We start from the raw sequence: 16,454 nt of genomic DNA on the forward strand, positions 1-16,454 counted from the left end.
GTTATGCTGCAATAGATGTAGGCTGCTGGGGGATTCCCATGATGCATTGAGTTTTTCCTTTCCAGTCACCTTTCTCACTCACTATGTGTTAACAGACCTCTCTGCATTGAATCATATCTGTTATTAACCTCTGTCTCTCTTCCACAGCATGTCTTTATCCTGTCTTCCTTCTCTCACCCCAACCAATCACAGCAGATGGCCGCCCCTCCCTGAGCCTGGTTCTGCTGGAGGTTTCTTCCTGTTAAAAGGGAGTTTTTCCTTCCCACTGTCGCCAAAGTGCTTGCTCATAGGGGATCATATGATTTCCCTTCCTATTAGTACATATCCTTCCCCTCTACCGTTACCTATCTTCTTCCTTGCACATCCATGTACTCTCCCTCTGATGCCTTCCATTATTGTTGACAACACTTTCCTCATATTAGATTAAATGTGAGCATGTCTACAACAAAGTCACTACCTTTCTGTACAGCTGGTGTTTGAGTTTAGCCAGTTCACAGATGTAGTTAACTGAAAGACAAGTTAGTGTGTGTGTGTGTGTGTGTGTGTGTGTGTGTGTGTGTGTGTGTGTGTGTGTGTGTGTGTGTGTGTGTGTGCTCCTGGGGTTGGATGATTTACTGGACAGCAGGCTCTTAATTGAATAAGCAGGTGAGCGCAGTAGTCCAGTCCTGTTTCTTTCAGTTAAGAAGGTAAAGCCTTACCTCCTGGCTAACATCTTTGAACGTGTCATTCACCTTTTCCTTACTTGTAGATTGGACTACTGCAATTCATTGTATTTTGGTCTCAACCAGGCCTTCATCCATTGTCTTCAGATGGTCCAAAATGCAGCTGCTCGCCTGCTAACTGGTACCAAACGGAGAGAGCTTATAACCCCAGTTTTAGCTTCTCTACACTGGCTTCCTGTCTCCTACAGGATCCAATTTAAAGTTTTACTTTCTGTTTTTAAGTCGCATAATGCCCGAGCCCCTTCTTACCTGTCTGGGCTCCTTTTTGTTTATGCTCCAGGAAAAACTACGAGGTCTAGCTCAAAACTAATGCTGTCCATCCCACGGACTAGTCTCACATCTCGTGGCGATAGAGCCGTGTCTGTGGCAGGTCCCAGACTCTGGAATGGTCTCCCCCTAAATATTAGATCGTCTTAGTTATTGTTTTAATTCTTTGATTGTCCTATCATTGTTTCATATTGTTATTATTGTTCTACACTTTTTCCTTTTAATGGCATTTTTATATTGTTAAACACTTTGTGCAGCATCGTCTGTGTGGAAATGTGCTATATAAATAAATTTGACCTTGACCTTTGACCTTAAACTCCAGCTGACAGCCACCTCGCCCCTCTCCTTGACTCCGCTACTGTCAGGGTCCTGGGTCTGAGCGACCCAGGATCCCTGAGCAGTTATGAATTATATTATTAGTATTATTATATGCATTTTGGTGTTGCTTCCCTTCTCTGTGCTTGTGTATATATGTGTGTGTGTGTGTGTGGCTGAGCACCTGTTTATAGGCGGCGTCAGGCCTGGAGGGTGTGGTCCTGCAAGGGGACTGGCCACACCCGAAGCCACACACCTGCTACTGATCAGGCCTCGTCGGGGGAGCTACTTAAGAGAGTCTTGGAGCTCCCACTGACGTGGGATCATTGCTTGAGACTCCACGTTAGTCACCCTGTCTAAGTTTAGTCAGAAAGTGTATGCCTGCCATTTCTGAGTGTCCTGACAGCTGCGCTATTGTTTCCCGCAGGAAGAGCGTGGAAGGCACGGAGAGCAGCGAGCACCGGGGGGTGCTGACACGGGAGCAGAGAGCACACGGACTATTCACGGGAGACACGACACGGGAGTCTGGGAGAACACGAGGATTTATTGTTACGTTGTTTTCACTCTGTAAATAAACACTGTTTGTACATAGAGCACCGCGCCTGGGTCCTCCTTCCCCACTCCTTCCACGGTGTGCCATGCCATACCGTGACAGCTACCAACAACAAAGTGCCAGTTGGTTCTCTGTAGTTGAGCTTTTGTGTGGAAAACCTGAGCTGCAGTGTTTTTGGAAGGTGTGAGCTGTCAGTAACTGAAACATCTTGTGCGAAGAGCACCTTCTGAAAATAGTTGTATAACCATTGCTTGTAATTTAGTTTTCATTGTATATACTGAGCACTGCAGCAGATTCAGTAGGAGTGAGAAGGCCTTTTTTGTTGAACCCTTTCCCCCATGTTTTTATAGGAGAGTAGGTTAGAAATGGTCTTGTTTGCTTTTGTTTTAATAGGAAAGCTTTTTGTTGTCTGTTGTGTTGTTGGTGGGTTTTGTTTTTTTTTTTTCATGGCTCACGTCTGAAGTAAATAATTTGCTGCTAGCTCCTTCAATTACCTTATTGCTGGCATTTCTTAGGAGTGGTTGGAGTGGGAAGTTGCAGCTTCATGTTCAGTCCCTGTTACCCCTGTGCCGGGTCGTAACAGAAAGAGCAAGAATGTAGTCCAGTGTCTGCAGATGTATCTTTGGTGTATAAAAAGTGTGAGCTGACAGCCTGATTATAGTTGTGCACGTCTGGGCACAACTATAATCAGGTGTTGTGTTACTCCTGTGCGTTACAGGTCAAAGTTACACTAACTGAGGAGTACTTTTGCTGTCATGTTGACAATGACAGGCTGCCTCCCAGTGGCCCCTAGAAATACTGCTTTACAAGGAGAGAATGCTGCAGGAAACTTGGAGCAGCCACAGATGTGCACATGCTGCAGAGTAAGAACTAGTTCCTGATGCAGTTTTTGGTTTTTCTGTGATATTTACTCATAAAAAATGGCTGTGATCATAAGAGACAATTTAAGGACTGCTTAGTGTTATACAAAGTGGTTTTCGCCACAGTGTTGTGGTGTAGGCATTCAGTTAGCAAGTGAAAGGTTGCTGCTTGAGTGTAGCCAAACAGACTGTGACAGAAATAGCATGTAGTGTCTAAAAATCCAAGTCAAGCCTGCTGAACTCTCTGTAATCACCGCCTGCAGCAAGGCAGCTGTTAATTATTACAATCATAATCCTTTAATATTGCAAAAGGTAATGAACAAGACATTACTGACAAAGTAGTCCTGCTTTGAATTACTTTCAACTTTTGATTTACTAATGTACAATTTTTTTCTTTCAAAATTTTGCAAAAGTGTGAATGACTGCTGAAAACACGTATCAGCAAATGTTTTAGACGTAACACATTTAAACCCATCTGGAAAGACAAATTTCACTCCAGCTGTTACTACAGGGTAGAAAGAGGGCAGACGGCAAAGACGAGCAGCTGCAGAAATCCTGATGAAAATGTAGAGACAGAAAGAACTCTTAAACAAAACAGAGGTTTGTTAAAATGTCATGCATTTATTCACTGTTGATTGACAACACAATGTCTGATTTTGGTGTAAAGGTGAGATAGGTCAGGATATTGTTCGACTCGGTCTGGTTGGGTGAGGGTTAAACTCCACACAAAAAGAAGCAATTTTTACCCTCAGTAAATATGAAGCAACTATTTTGAAAACTGAAAACTGAAAACTGAAAACTGAAAAATATCACATCAAATTTTTTTTAGTTCAAATCCTTCATCTTTAATGAAATTGTAACAGTTAAGCCTTAATCTGAACATACTACATAGTACGTGGAAAATTCACATGTGGTTAAAGTTTTAGTACGAGTGGAATGTGGTCAAACTGACTCCCCGCGCCCCTGCTCTCCTTTGGGAAAACCTCACTTATCACACTCACACTCTCTGCTTATTCCTGGTGATAACGAAGAGGAGGCACTTGTGAAATGAGCATTTGGACAACAATCCAGGTGTGTTTCTATGCCTGTGAGAGCTGTGGCGACAGGATGAAATTAGCTAAAGGTGCTTCCATCACTGGCAGGGAGCACGTCTGCTTGCACAGGTTCAGCTCTCAGCCTGACTATTAAGACATAACCAATAATATATGACAATTAACACCTGACTATTAGGTATGTCAGTGAAGAAGAAAGGAATGAGAGTGGAAACAGGAAAACACAAAAGCTGAGGCATCTGCCCCCCTAATGTACAGACCTATACACATTGCACTGTCTGTATTTGATTTTTGCACGTGTAGCTTTGGGAGATTAAAGACTTGAGCACTTTGACATTTCCTCCTTCTCCTCCCGAGACTTGCCGTTGGTCACGTCAGCAGACGTGCTTTGGTGCATCGGTGACGTGCTCTTCTGGTGGCCTCACAGCTTGGAGATAGGTGGTCTCATTCTGGCTGCTGCTCAAGCTGCTGTTCCTGAAGGTGGCCATAGGGGGGGCTACCTTCACACCTTTCAGAGTCATTGAGCCATCTATGGCTTTACGGAGCTAGATGAAGAAAGAAGGCAGGAATTGTTCAATTCCAGGTGAGTACCATCCCAATAAAGTTGTTTGAGCCATGCAAACACAAACATAACTCAAGGCTTTAAGCTCATAACAAATTTCCCACGTGTGGGACTAATAAAGGTTATCTTATCTTATTATTTTGGATTGCAGTTTAATTTATATGGTGCCAGATCACCACCATAGTCATATAGCATTAAAGGGAGAAAGAGGTGGTGACAGTAGAGAGAAAGAAACAACGTAGTAGTAGTGCCAGTTGCACGACCTGCTTTTTAAGGCTCAGAGTTTCTCATGCCTGAAGACTTTATATGTACAGCACATAAAAATTCATATCTAATAAAAGCAATGATGTGTACATTTTATGTGCATATTAATCTATTATCCCCGGATTAAAGGAACATATGTAATGTGTTGTTCTGTCAGTACATAATAAGAATGCTTTTTTTTCAGCTGTATAATTTCTTTATTAAAAAGGGTGTACCTCAATGTTTTGGTCTTTCAGAGCTTTTCCTTTAATTGGCTTCTTTTAAATATGGGATGTTTTGGCTGTTGTGAGTAAAAGTGCTGCAGATCCTGTCAATGTGCTCTGAGAGTTTAGCCGTCCGTCGATCAGAGATGTGACAGTGTCTGTGTGAAAGACGGGCAGACTGGGAGAGGATGGGTTTATCTGCCCTGACTGGGTTTGTGTTTTTTCTTGCTGTTGGACAGAGGTGGGACATAATTCTCTCACCCCAACCGGTCGCAGCAGATGGCCCCGCCCCTCCCTGAGCCTGTTCTGCCGGAGGTTTCTTCCTGTTAAAAGGGCGTTTTTCCTTCCCACTGTCGCCAAAGTTCTTCCTCATAGGGGGTCATATGATTGTTTTTCTCTGTATCTACTGTACAATATAAAGCGCATTGAGGTGACTTTTGTTGTGATTTGGCGCTGTATAAATAAAATTGAATTGAATTGAATTGAACAAAGTACAAATACTTTGTTACTATACTTTAGTACAATTTTTAGGTATCTGTACTTTACCAGAGGACTTAATTTTCTGACTTCTTTTTACTTTTACTCCCTACATATTTAAACACAAATCTGTTCTTCTTACATTTTCAAAACAGGCTCATTGCTTTTGCTGTAACAGATATGAGTTATTATTTCACATCACTGCAAGCCTCCAAACACCAAACTGGTGTGAGTCTAAACAGAAACACATGAAAGGATGTCTGTTTGTTTATTAATCACAAGGAAATGTCATAGAGAAGTCAGGGCTTAAAAGTGGGACGGTGGTGAGTTTTTGGTTTGTTTTTTCCTTTCAACATCGGAACGACTGCAGGTTAGGGTTGCCAACTCCCTGAAAAATAAATAAGGGACACCTCGTGGCCAGGGCCGGGCGACCCAATTGTCTTCACCCTTCCCAGTGTGGTGAATTTTCTAGCTCTTTTTTTGTGTGTGAAATTATTTTTTTAACCATTTGACTTGAAGTTGATTTAAGTAGATGCATATTCTATTCTTTGTGATATGAACACATGTGAAACAAATGATCATTTAGCCATTTATTTTTAGCTCAAAATGACAACATTAACACATAAAACAGGTCTCCTTCTTAAACAGAAGCCTGTCATGCTTAACTTTTGAGAATATAAGTAAATCTTTCTTTAAAAGCACTCTGTCCTGCTTAACTTAAAATAATAGAAAACAATAGAAAGAAAAATATTCTTGTAACAGTGCACATTTAGTGCATTTAGTACAATTGGCTTCAGTTGAGGTATTATTTCAGCTTTTCTAATGCTAATCAGCTGCTCCTGTTTGTAAACCCGCTTGTTCCCATGATTACGCATCATAACTCATCATCATTATTCATCTATGTATTACTTTTATGTATTAGTCATCTATTTGTTGTAATCATCTATCCTTGCAGTTGTTTATTACACAAAATAAATTATATTATCACACTTCTGGCCACATAGCGCTGATATTCACTGCACATGCCCATATTAACGTTTTCCAGCCAGGTGTTTTCCTTTTTCCATTCTTCCCTTTCTCTGAGGGGAACAAACATTGCTGCTCTAATGCTGGGCTCACACTGTACGATTTTTGGCCCATTTTGAGCCGATTTTTGAGTGATCGGACCGATTTTGGCCTTCATCGTGCATCGTGTAGTATACGTGGGGTAACGAGAAGTGATTAACACCTCACGACCAGCTCCCGATCATCAATCGCTCGTGAGGGTGTCACCACAGGCGCTCACACTGCTCACGCGCAAACACGTAAACGTTGGTGAAAAAGACGGAGCAGCACGGCAGTGCAGCGTGTGATCTGGACACAAGCGATGGAGGCACAACTTGTAGAACTTTGAAAAGCTCATCCGAGCCTTTTCGATGTGGCATCACAAAATTATCACGACCACAACAACCGTGAAAATAGTTGGATTTACATGCTGCTCAGTCACAGCTGATCAATGTTTTTCATTAGCAATTTAGCAAAGTTGATGGTGGTGGTGTGTCTGTGTGAGTGAAAGACAGAGAGAGCGAGCGACAGATTTTCTGTTATAACCTTCATGTTATGGAGGCACAGTGTGAGCACTCAGGTCGCATCAGAGCATCGGGCGGTATAGTGTGAGAGTACATCGTGACATACGAACTTCTAACCCCTGCGAGTCAATCGTGCAGTTTGAGCAGGAGCTGAATAACGTGACTGAAAAAAATCGCACAGTGTCTGCCCAGCTTTAGGTTTACTGTCGTCCGAGACTTGCACCGCAGAGTCGGCGTTTGTTCCCCTGTTGACCATGCTTCTTGTTGTGGTCATCTGTTGTCTTCCGGTATTTTCTCCGACCTTTCCTCGACCAATGAGAGGAGCGGTAATCTGAATTGTCATACTCGAATTGTCATAAGTGTGCTGTCAGCTCATTGGTCACAAAGCAGGAGAGGGGCTGGGAATTATGTTTTCAAACAAAGTGTTAATTCCATAAACATTTATAGACTACTTTTGATTCTCACTGTATTACGGGACAAAGTGCGTCCCTTATTAGCTCAATACGGGACGTGTACTTTTGTTTCGAAATACGGGACGATTCCGTATTTTAAGGGACGGTTGGCAACCCTACTGCAGGTCCATAATTTGCGGTTGTGATACTTTGGCATCTAGCTAGCCCTACAGAAGAGGAGTGAGCATAAGCTTTTTTTTTAAATTGTGAAGTTATTGTGACTTTTCAACTCAGCAAACACACAAACTGTGTGCCGTTTGTCTCACAGTGTGTTGCAGCTAAAGTGCAGCTGCTGGATTTCACAGGGAGAGAAAAGAAAGAGCGCTAGCTTCACTCAGAGATGGAGAAAGATGAGAACGACGGGCAGACTAACTGTTGTCACTCACAGGTCAGTGCAGGATAAACAGGTTAGTTTGCTGCACTGTGATTGGTTTAAAGTAAAGAACAGTGACTGCTGCACAGTGGCTGTGTTTCGTGGTCACAGTTAGCTCACAGTGTAGCACAGATTCATTCACTGAATTCCACCTTCACACCAACTTCATCCAGTCTAACGTAAAGGCGGCATAAACAGTGTAGAGTCAGTGCAGGAAACATCTGGTTGAATCCAGGTGTGTCAGCAGCTCCGCTGATCACAGCCTGTACACTAAGAAAATCTACTGGAAATGAATGTGAGTTTGATTCTTTTCCCCACACTGAACCATTACAACCAGTTTAGTTTAGTTTAGTTTCCCCCACTTTAACCTCTGACGGTGCACATTTCCCTGTTTACAGTCCCCAACTGTAATGTAGGCATAAGAAAATAGAGCTGCTTTCTATTTACTTCAGATTCAAGATGAGAATATTTAGAGTTTAATAAAGTTTGTATTAACATCTACTGATATTATTTTAATATTATGCTAATATAGCACAAGGTTCAGTTAGCTTTGCACAGAAACAGAAACATCCTCCAAAGAGCTTTTCAGAGCCTGTACGTTTTTACTTTTACTGGAGTAAAGAAGTTGATTCTGTACTTCAACTTTTACAGTAATATTTTTTAATAGTAGTATTTGTACTTCTGCTTGAGTACAGAATGTCTGTACTTTTACCAACTCTGCTGGTGGAGCGCAGCTGATTAAGTGATCAAACCCATACACCCCAAAAGTCCTGTAAAGAGAGACTATTACTTCTTTGATGGAAACCACCCCGATGAGGCGTCCGATCCTGGTGACGTAGGCGTGGTCGAGGCCCAGCAGAGAGAAGATGGTGTAGGTCTGTAGGAAAACAGCAGAGGTCTGTAGGTAAAAACTTTCTTCTTACCTAAAGTCCAGTTTGGAAAATGCACCACTGATCTTAATTATCCAAACTTCACCAATATCTAATCACATTTGAGTCATTCAACCTGTCACATTTTCAGCTAAATGGGATTTTTTTTTTCCACTGTGGGAAATTTGCGAGGGGGAACCGACATGCTTAACAAAGCCGTGTACACCTGTGGACAGAAGACTCTCTATTAACTCGACTTGATGGCTTTAAGAAATGTTTGAAGCTAATCAAAACACATTTGTTTAATCTGCACATGTGACCTGCACACAGGATTTTATTGGGTGTATTATGTGTGTTACGGAAGTAATATAGGCTACTATTTTGTTAAGTTTAGTGAGGCAGTAATATGGGCTGCGGTTAGCATACATACAACTGTGGTCAGTAGTTTACAACACATCATGAGCATGAATATCATGGTGGCTTTTAATGGTTTCTTTGAACTGTTGAATGATTGAGCAGCGTCTTTAAAAAGCAGGAACTGGGTGCACAAGTTCAGATCTGTTTAGGATTTTCTCCACACGTGTTCAAAAGTATACACCGACTTAAATCTTTAAATAAGTGGTGCTGAAAGTTGGATGATGTCTTTCAACTTTAAAAGGCAGAATCTGTTGACTTCTCAGTCGTGGTCATGTTTGTCTATAACCGAGGGCTGTTAGCAGACAGTTAAAGTGGCAGCTCGATGAGGACCATTAGCACACATCTGTGAAGGCACTAATATTGGTTAATGACACATGCTGGTTTTGGAGTTAGTAGTTTTCATAAGGACCTTCCTTTTTCAGCAAAACAATAGTTATTCTTTTTCCTTTTCTTTGCAGTTGATCTGTATCTGAGATGTATTTGTTTTTCCTTTGTTTTTTCACTTTGCTCTTATAACATCAAATCTTTGTTTTTCTCTAATTGATCATTGTTAGGACAACGTTGAGCCATCACCCAGTCGGCAAAAAACATTTGCCACAATTGCTTTGTTATGGAATACACTTATTTTGAAAGTAACAGAAATGGTGCAGTTTGAAATTGCAGTGTGTATATGTAGACATGATGTAATATTATATATGTATTATAATATTATATATAGGATGTAATATATACATTTTGTTCTGCCAAACTGTTTGTGGATCTTTTCATTTTAGGTCACCTTGCATTGATTTATCATTTTAAATCATATGTACGTTCTTTAAAGGATCAAATACAAGTCAACCGTTGTCCCCTAACCCTAAAACACTGGAAAATACTGCTGTCACTGTGACAGACACATACAGACTGACTGTCGCAGTATTCAGAATTCAAACCTTATGCAGTGATGTACACTCCAGCAGCTGGATCAGGGCAGGGTTAATCTTGCAGTTGTTGAAGTTGACCCTCTCATCAAGTTGCCTTGCCTCCCAGTCTGTAATCTGCAAGTCAACAAGAGTGAAACTCCTTTTCAGCATCCCGTGTTGGATTGATCACTTCATAGCAGTTAGTGATCTACATTATTTTCCCTTAAGATGACTTTAGTTTGTAATAAATGATTCGCTTACAGTAATACAACCTGTCATTCTTGGCCTAAAGTGTATTTTTTGAATAATTAGGCCTCATCTTATCTTAAACACCAACAGAGCAATTTGCTGTCACACTGCTGGCTAAGACTCGCCTCTGTCAGTGCGCCCCAGGGTGGCTGTGGCTACAATGTAGCTGCCATCACCAGTGTGTGAATGTGTGGATGACTGGATATGTAAAGCGCTTTGGGGTCCTTAGAGACTAGAAAAGCGCTATACAAATACAGGCCATTTACCATTTAAGACAATCTGAAAACAGTTCCATCACCTTCTTTTCAAACTCTTGTTTTTGAAGATGTTTCGCCTCTTATCCAAGAGAATTCCTCATTTCTAAATCTGAACAGGGGGCTGGGTGGAAACCTTTGTAGTCCCCCCATTTTCTCATGTCCCAGAGCAACGAACACTCTACTGCGACCGCTTGTGATCTGCTCATTGGTTGCTCTGTCTGTGTGGATTGTCTGAACATCTTACCTCACTAGTGGGATCTTGAACATCTCGATCATCTTGTACCTGAGAAGCAACAGAAAGCAACGATAGTCAGCGTGTACACTGAACCCAATAACACAACTCAGTGTGAATGCCACAAACACAGGTAAAGGCAAACAACAGCCCTCAGCAGGTTGTTACCTCCATAAACATTTAGCACTATGTCTGTGCACAGAAGATGGACAAAATGACATGAGTCACTGAATGAGTGACTACAAGGACATCAACATTGCAACTTAAAGCTGATGCTGTTTGATGATGACGTCCAGTGTCAAACTACCAACGCTGTGCTTTGCAGCAATCTGCCAAAATACTCCAGAGGTCTGAGTGAGACGGGCTATGTTAGGACACCTTTCTGCAGGGTGGAAGTGTGGGTGTGTGGGTGGGATGTCACTCTCTTACCTCTTCTGCATCTGAACTAGCACAGAAAATGCTTCTCAGTGTGACTCCTGATTCATCTCGTGAGCCTGCATCAGAGACAGAGACACAGACACACAGACCGCAACATAGTCAGGAGGTCCAGCTTAGTGAGCTCAGGGAGTGAAATTAGCTGGTTTGTCTTGTATTTTTAATCAGTGGCCACAAAGCAAACATTTAAAGTGTGAGCTAGAAAAACCAGTGTGTTTATACCTATTTAATTCAAACAGTTTCAGGAGCTGCTCGTCACATAAGGAACAGAGAGAGCAAAACCCACACTTCTATTGAATTTCTATTTCCTTTTGTTTCGAGCCACATCAATCTGGTCTTCTGAAACTCTGCTGTGTGCATGTATTTGCACAGGTAAGTGTAGTTCTTACTGTTGGAAAGCTCAGTGGGTCGCTCCACCACAGGCGGCGGGTTCAGCTCCTCATTAGTGACCTACACACACACACACAGACTGATTAAACAAAATCACAATCACGTGCACTACTGTGGGCTGATGCAACAGAAACACGAGCACACGAATGAAGAGAGCAAACCTGCAGCACCAGAGCTACACTAAGAATTCTCATATTAGTCTGGCCTCAAATGTATGACCTCAGTCAGTCCCCCTGCTGACTTTCCTTTCCCTGACAACATCTTCTCTACGTATACTGAGGATTTTTGAAAAGGCCAGAAAAAAAATCATGTTTTGCCAAGAAAATATGCTTATCAACATATCAGACAATATCAAATCAAAAGCAGACAGTATCACAGCAGACTGCTCGACTTCCACATCCATGCCTGAGGACGTTCTGCTTAGCCACTCACTCATGTTAAGCAATGCAGTGCAGCAGCTGCAACAAAACATCTTTCATCTATAGACATCTATCTGCAACCTGTCTGCCAATTTCAGTTTATTTCCTCTGCAAACACAGAAATGACCTCGTGCATTCATTCAATTCAACACTTTGATACACAACAATTGCTATGAGCAAGCAATGGACCAGACGGGGTGTGGAGCGAGAGGAAGAGTGAGAACTGAGGAAAAAAACAATGAAGCATGAGCAGGTGAATGGGTGAACATAACAAACATGCAGATAAGTCTAATGTTTCAGGTGAAAGAAAATGTTGAATCTGTCACTCATATTAGAGCTCCTTTCACAAAGCATGCGTCCTCCTGTGACCTCTCACCTGGATGTGGCCTTCCTCCGGGCCTGTCTGCAGGCTGCTGTTGTTATTGCTGGGTGGGTTCGACTCAGTGGAGAGGAGCTTCTTCGCCTCAGCGCCTCGTTCTTTGATGCACTGCAGACGTCTGGCACAGCTGAGCTGCTGCGAGAGCAGCGACTGGAGCTGGGTACGCTCAATGGAACCCAACAGGATCATTGACTCTGGGAGAGGAGGATAAAAAGGGGCGAAGGAGCAGGTTTTTATGTGAGATAAGGGAAGAGTGTGTAAACTTGTTTTAGAAATAAGGAGTGAGCTAACTGTGGCGATCCCAACCATGTCCTTGAGGCATGTCCTCTTTCCTAAGGTCACATATATATATTTTTTAGGCCTGCTTCTTTTTCTTTCGTCCTCCACTTGTACAGTTGCCTCTTACACTCAACAAAAATATAAACGCAACACTTTTGTTTTTGCTCCCATTCCCCATGGGATGGACGTAGAGACCTAAAATTCATTCCAGATACACAATATAACCATCCCTCCCAAACAGTGGTCACAAATCAGTCCAAATGTGTGGTAGTGGGCACATCTGCTATATTGAGATAATCCATCCCACCTCACAGGTGTGCCACATCAGGATGCTGATCTGACATCATGAGTAGTGCACAGGTGTACCTCAGACTGCCCACAACAAAAGGCCACCCTGGAATGTGCAGTTTTTTGCGCTATTGGGGGTCTGGGGACCCAGAACCGGTCAGTATCTGGTGTGACCACCATTTGCCTCATGCAGTGCAACACATCGTCGATTCTAATAGATAAAGTCATGTTAAAAACAGACGTATCTATTGTTCATGTATGTGTTTATTCATGGGGGTAGTGAGTTATTATATGAACATCACAGTGTGTAGCAGTGACTTACCAGCTGATTTGAGCAGGGGTAGAGCCTTTAGTCGACTTTTCATTAGGATGTTTAGCAAGTCTCTGTAGCTGCAGCTGAGTGTGATGTACTGCACGTCGCGCACCATAATGTCCTCCACACGAATGTTATACACCCTGAAATGAGAACGGAGAGGATTATTAATCTGCTGTAGATAGGAAGGACTCGCGAGAGTAGGAAAAACATGAGCATGCTTTTAGGGAAATAAATGGCAGCAACAAAGTTCTGTAGGAAGATTTTTTTTTTATAGATTCTTGTTTAATTCCATGCAGCTCCATTTTAATGGGAGGAGAATCGGGCCCAATGAGGAGCAGCCAACCGCTGTGACTGACCAGCTTCGACTTGAACATCGAAGAAGACAACTTTATGAAATTTGTATCATTTCAGTCACCAAATACCTGATCAGATATTAACTTAGTATTGTTTATGTACATTGATTTCAAGCATTTCCAAATGTTCTTAATTACCTACGTAATACGTTAGTTTTTTGTTTGTTTGTTTTTTTGGGGGGCAGTTATTATTAGCTTTTAATAATTAAACAGTTAAAATTATTCTTGTTTGATGTTTCCCACTTCTAGTTTTTCAAAAGGCCAAAACCTATTTATCATGACAGTTGTGTGCTTGTGTTTCTCCAGTGTATACATACTCGTGCTGACCCCAGCCCAGCTCTGGGAGATAGGGAAGCTTCTTTATCTTGATGATGGAGTCATAGATGGAGGGCTGCAGGGACTGGGCCACAAGGTTGGCCAGGACCACTGCTATCAGGGCCGGCAGAAGGTGGGAGATCTGTCCAGTCAACTCAAGCACCATGACCACGGTGGAAAATGAGTGGCTGACTGCTCCGGACAAAGCTGCAGCACCTTTTGTTGGGAAGAGGAACAGCGAGAGAAATTACTGCTTAAATGTTTGTGTGCTACAGTTGTGCCAAAAACCCAGTTGCAGCATGGCAGACCAACAACTAGCCTAGCCAGTTGAGGCACTAGTTCAAATGGTGACCATACAGCGTGACTTTCGTGGCCTTCTGCAGGACTAGTCCAAGTGCCAGATGGATGTGGTGGAGAGCCTAGCTGTAGGGTTGGCTCCTTGCTGGCACCACCACTACTCCCAATGTGGAGGTGACTCTATACCACATGGGAGAGGGTGCACTTAAGGAAGATTGGACACTGTGGCTGCTGCCTCTGCTGATGAGGAAGCTCAGCTGGCGGCTCTCAGCTCACCTGTGATGGCAAGGGGTTGTTTTGCAGATGGCCAATGGGAAAATGTTGACCAGCTGGAGCTCACACTGAAGGACCACCTCCAACGATTCACAGGAGACTTGACGGGGCATGAGGACCGGCCGTACTCTTATGCCAGACGCCTTGTTTGGCGCAGTTGCCAGGTGACTACCGCCCTATAGTTGTGGCCCGGCCCTGGCTCTGGTGGAGACGGGGGTACTCGAACACTTTGTGGAGGGGCTCCCCGTAGGGTTGGGCGATATATCGAGTTTTTAAAAAAAATATCGATATATTTTCATACGAGATATAAGATGTGACAATATCGTTTATATTGATATAGTCTATGTTACGTTATAATTATACTTGTGGAGCTGCAGGTTTGCCTGTCTTTCGTCCACTTTTGTCTCTACGCAACGTTATTCGGCCTCGCCTCTCCTTCACTGAACACAACTCCCCCTCCCCCATAGCTTCACCTGCAGGCAATGACAAGATTCTCCAGCTGCCTCCCTCTTCCCGCTCCACCACAACCACCCACACATGCAGGGCCTTGGAGTAGGGGTATGTCACCAGGGTGCAGAGGAGGCTACCCCCCCCCCCCCCCCCGCCCCCGTCCCCCGTCCCCTTCTGGCTGCCTCTGCCTCAATTTTATCTCACAACTTAGACATTCACATTACTCACACTCTCATTACACATACATATAGGATCTTGGGGGTGGGCACGATACACGGAGTCCAAATTACCATCAGGGTGTACACCTCACCCCTGGCGTCGTTGCCCACCTCTCAAGGTTAAATACACGTAGACATTGAGGGCCAGCAGGAGGGACTATGCGCTTACCTGCTGCTCTCTGGCAGGTAGCTCCATGCCCTCCTGGGTTTTAATTGCACCTTAGAACACACATGCATCAACACTACAATGAGCGGGTGGAGGGAGGTTTGGAGTCTTCTCTCACCCCCATTCTCTGCGACCTGCTGGAGCGGGGGGGCCAGGAGGAGGAGTTGGCCGTCCGACTGCGGTCTGGAGTGTGGGGCTGCTGCGGAGTCGGGGCGGTCTGCCTCCCCCCACCGCAGGGAAAAGGATAACACCACCTGGGTCTGGGTGCAGTTCCCCCCTCCAGGGGCAAGGGTACCTATACCCGGGGCTTAGAGTACGCTTGGGGAGTGTGATCGTGTGTACAGCGTCTCTTTATGTCTGTCTCCACGTTGGTTGAGTGTGGAGTAAGTGCATATGAGAGCATGAGGGTGGGAATGGATGTTTGTATCTGTCTGTGCCTGTATGTCTGTGTCTATATGTCAGGTTGGGTGTCAGGTGCCACCTCTCTGGGGACATCTCAGGCCCTCCAAGGTTTGGAGGCCTATCTCCACCCACCACCACTTCCCCTGCCAGTGGCGAACTCCCTCAGACATCGGTGCGTTGGTGGTTCTTTGTGTCCGGGGATGGGCGTCCAGGTACACACCGGCTCACTCCTTGGCGGCCGCTTATCGGGGCCTGGAGCCTGGGGCTCGCTCGGGCCACTTCGGAGGTGGGGTGCCCTCGGCCTCTCGGCCTGGGGCTCGGTCACTCAGGCACAGCTGGCTGCCGGCGGAGCTCACGGGCGCGTCACTGCAACTCCCCCTGGCTTCTGCTCCGCGGCTGCTGAGTGAGCCCTCATCTGGGACTCTCCTCAGCTCTTACTGGGACAGTGGCGCGGCTGCCCCTCTGTTGGTCTTCCTTGGTCTCTTGTGTTCTGGGGGCCTCTGGATGTCTGGAGTTTTGATCTCCTCCATACCTGCTTCATCATTGTGATGTTGTTTATTCTATGACTCTTGTTCTCTTCTGCTTGTTTTCTTTTTTCTTTCTCAACAGGTGATCCAGGTGATCGATATATTTTTTTTTTCTGCTCATTCTGTTGGTTTTCTTTTTTGCCCTTCTCCCCCGTCCCTCTTCTCAGCTGTTTCTCTTTCCCTCTTTCTTTCTCCCCTTCTTTCCCCCAGTCAAGTCTGTCCCGTATTCAGCAAGTGAAAATAAAATAAACAATAAAAGGTGAATCAAATGGACCATTACGGCAAGGCTGGGATGGTCAATTTGGTAAAGTAAATCCGTTGGGCATCTTTCTTTGCCTTTAGACAACAATTCT

The 16,454-nt window shown here is 44.0% G+C and overlaps 1 protein-coding gene across 1 annotated transcript in view; it reads right to left on the reverse strand.

Moving 5' to 3' along the window:
- Positions 1 to 3,318: 3,318 nt before the first annotated feature.
- Positions 3,319 to 16,454, reverse strand: part of LOC113036964 (chloride channel protein 2-like) — a 62,884-nt gene continuing 49,748 nt past the window's right edge. The window contains exons 16-24 of the mRNA XM_026193612.2: positions 13,771 to 13,984; positions 13,107 to 13,240; positions 12,215 to 12,411; positions 11,419 to 11,479; positions 11,024 to 11,088; positions 10,607 to 10,645; positions 9,887 to 9,991; positions 8,459 to 8,545; positions 3,319 to 4,314 (exon numbers count right to left, since the gene is read on the reverse strand). Coding sequence (XP_026049397.2) covers positions 4,144 to 4,314; positions 8,459 to 8,545; positions 9,887 to 9,991; positions 10,607 to 10,645; positions 11,024 to 11,088; positions 11,419 to 11,479; positions 12,215 to 12,411; positions 13,107 to 13,240; positions 13,771 to 13,984 — 1,073 coding nt within the window. The 3' untranslated portion in view covers positions 3,319 to 4,143. The remainder of the gene's footprint in view (positions 4,315 to 8,458; positions 8,546 to 9,886; positions 9,992 to 10,606; positions 10,646 to 11,023; positions 11,089 to 11,418; positions 11,480 to 12,214; positions 12,412 to 13,106; positions 13,241 to 13,770; positions 13,985 to 16,454) is intronic.

This window comes from Astatotilapia calliptera, chromosome 14 (assembly GCF_964374335.1).
Source record: "Astatotilapia calliptera chromosome 14, fAstCal68.1, whole genome shotgun sequence".
NCBI classification, from domain to species: domain Eukaryota; kingdom Metazoa; phylum Chordata; class Actinopteri; order Cichliformes; family Cichlidae; genus Astatotilapia; species Astatotilapia calliptera.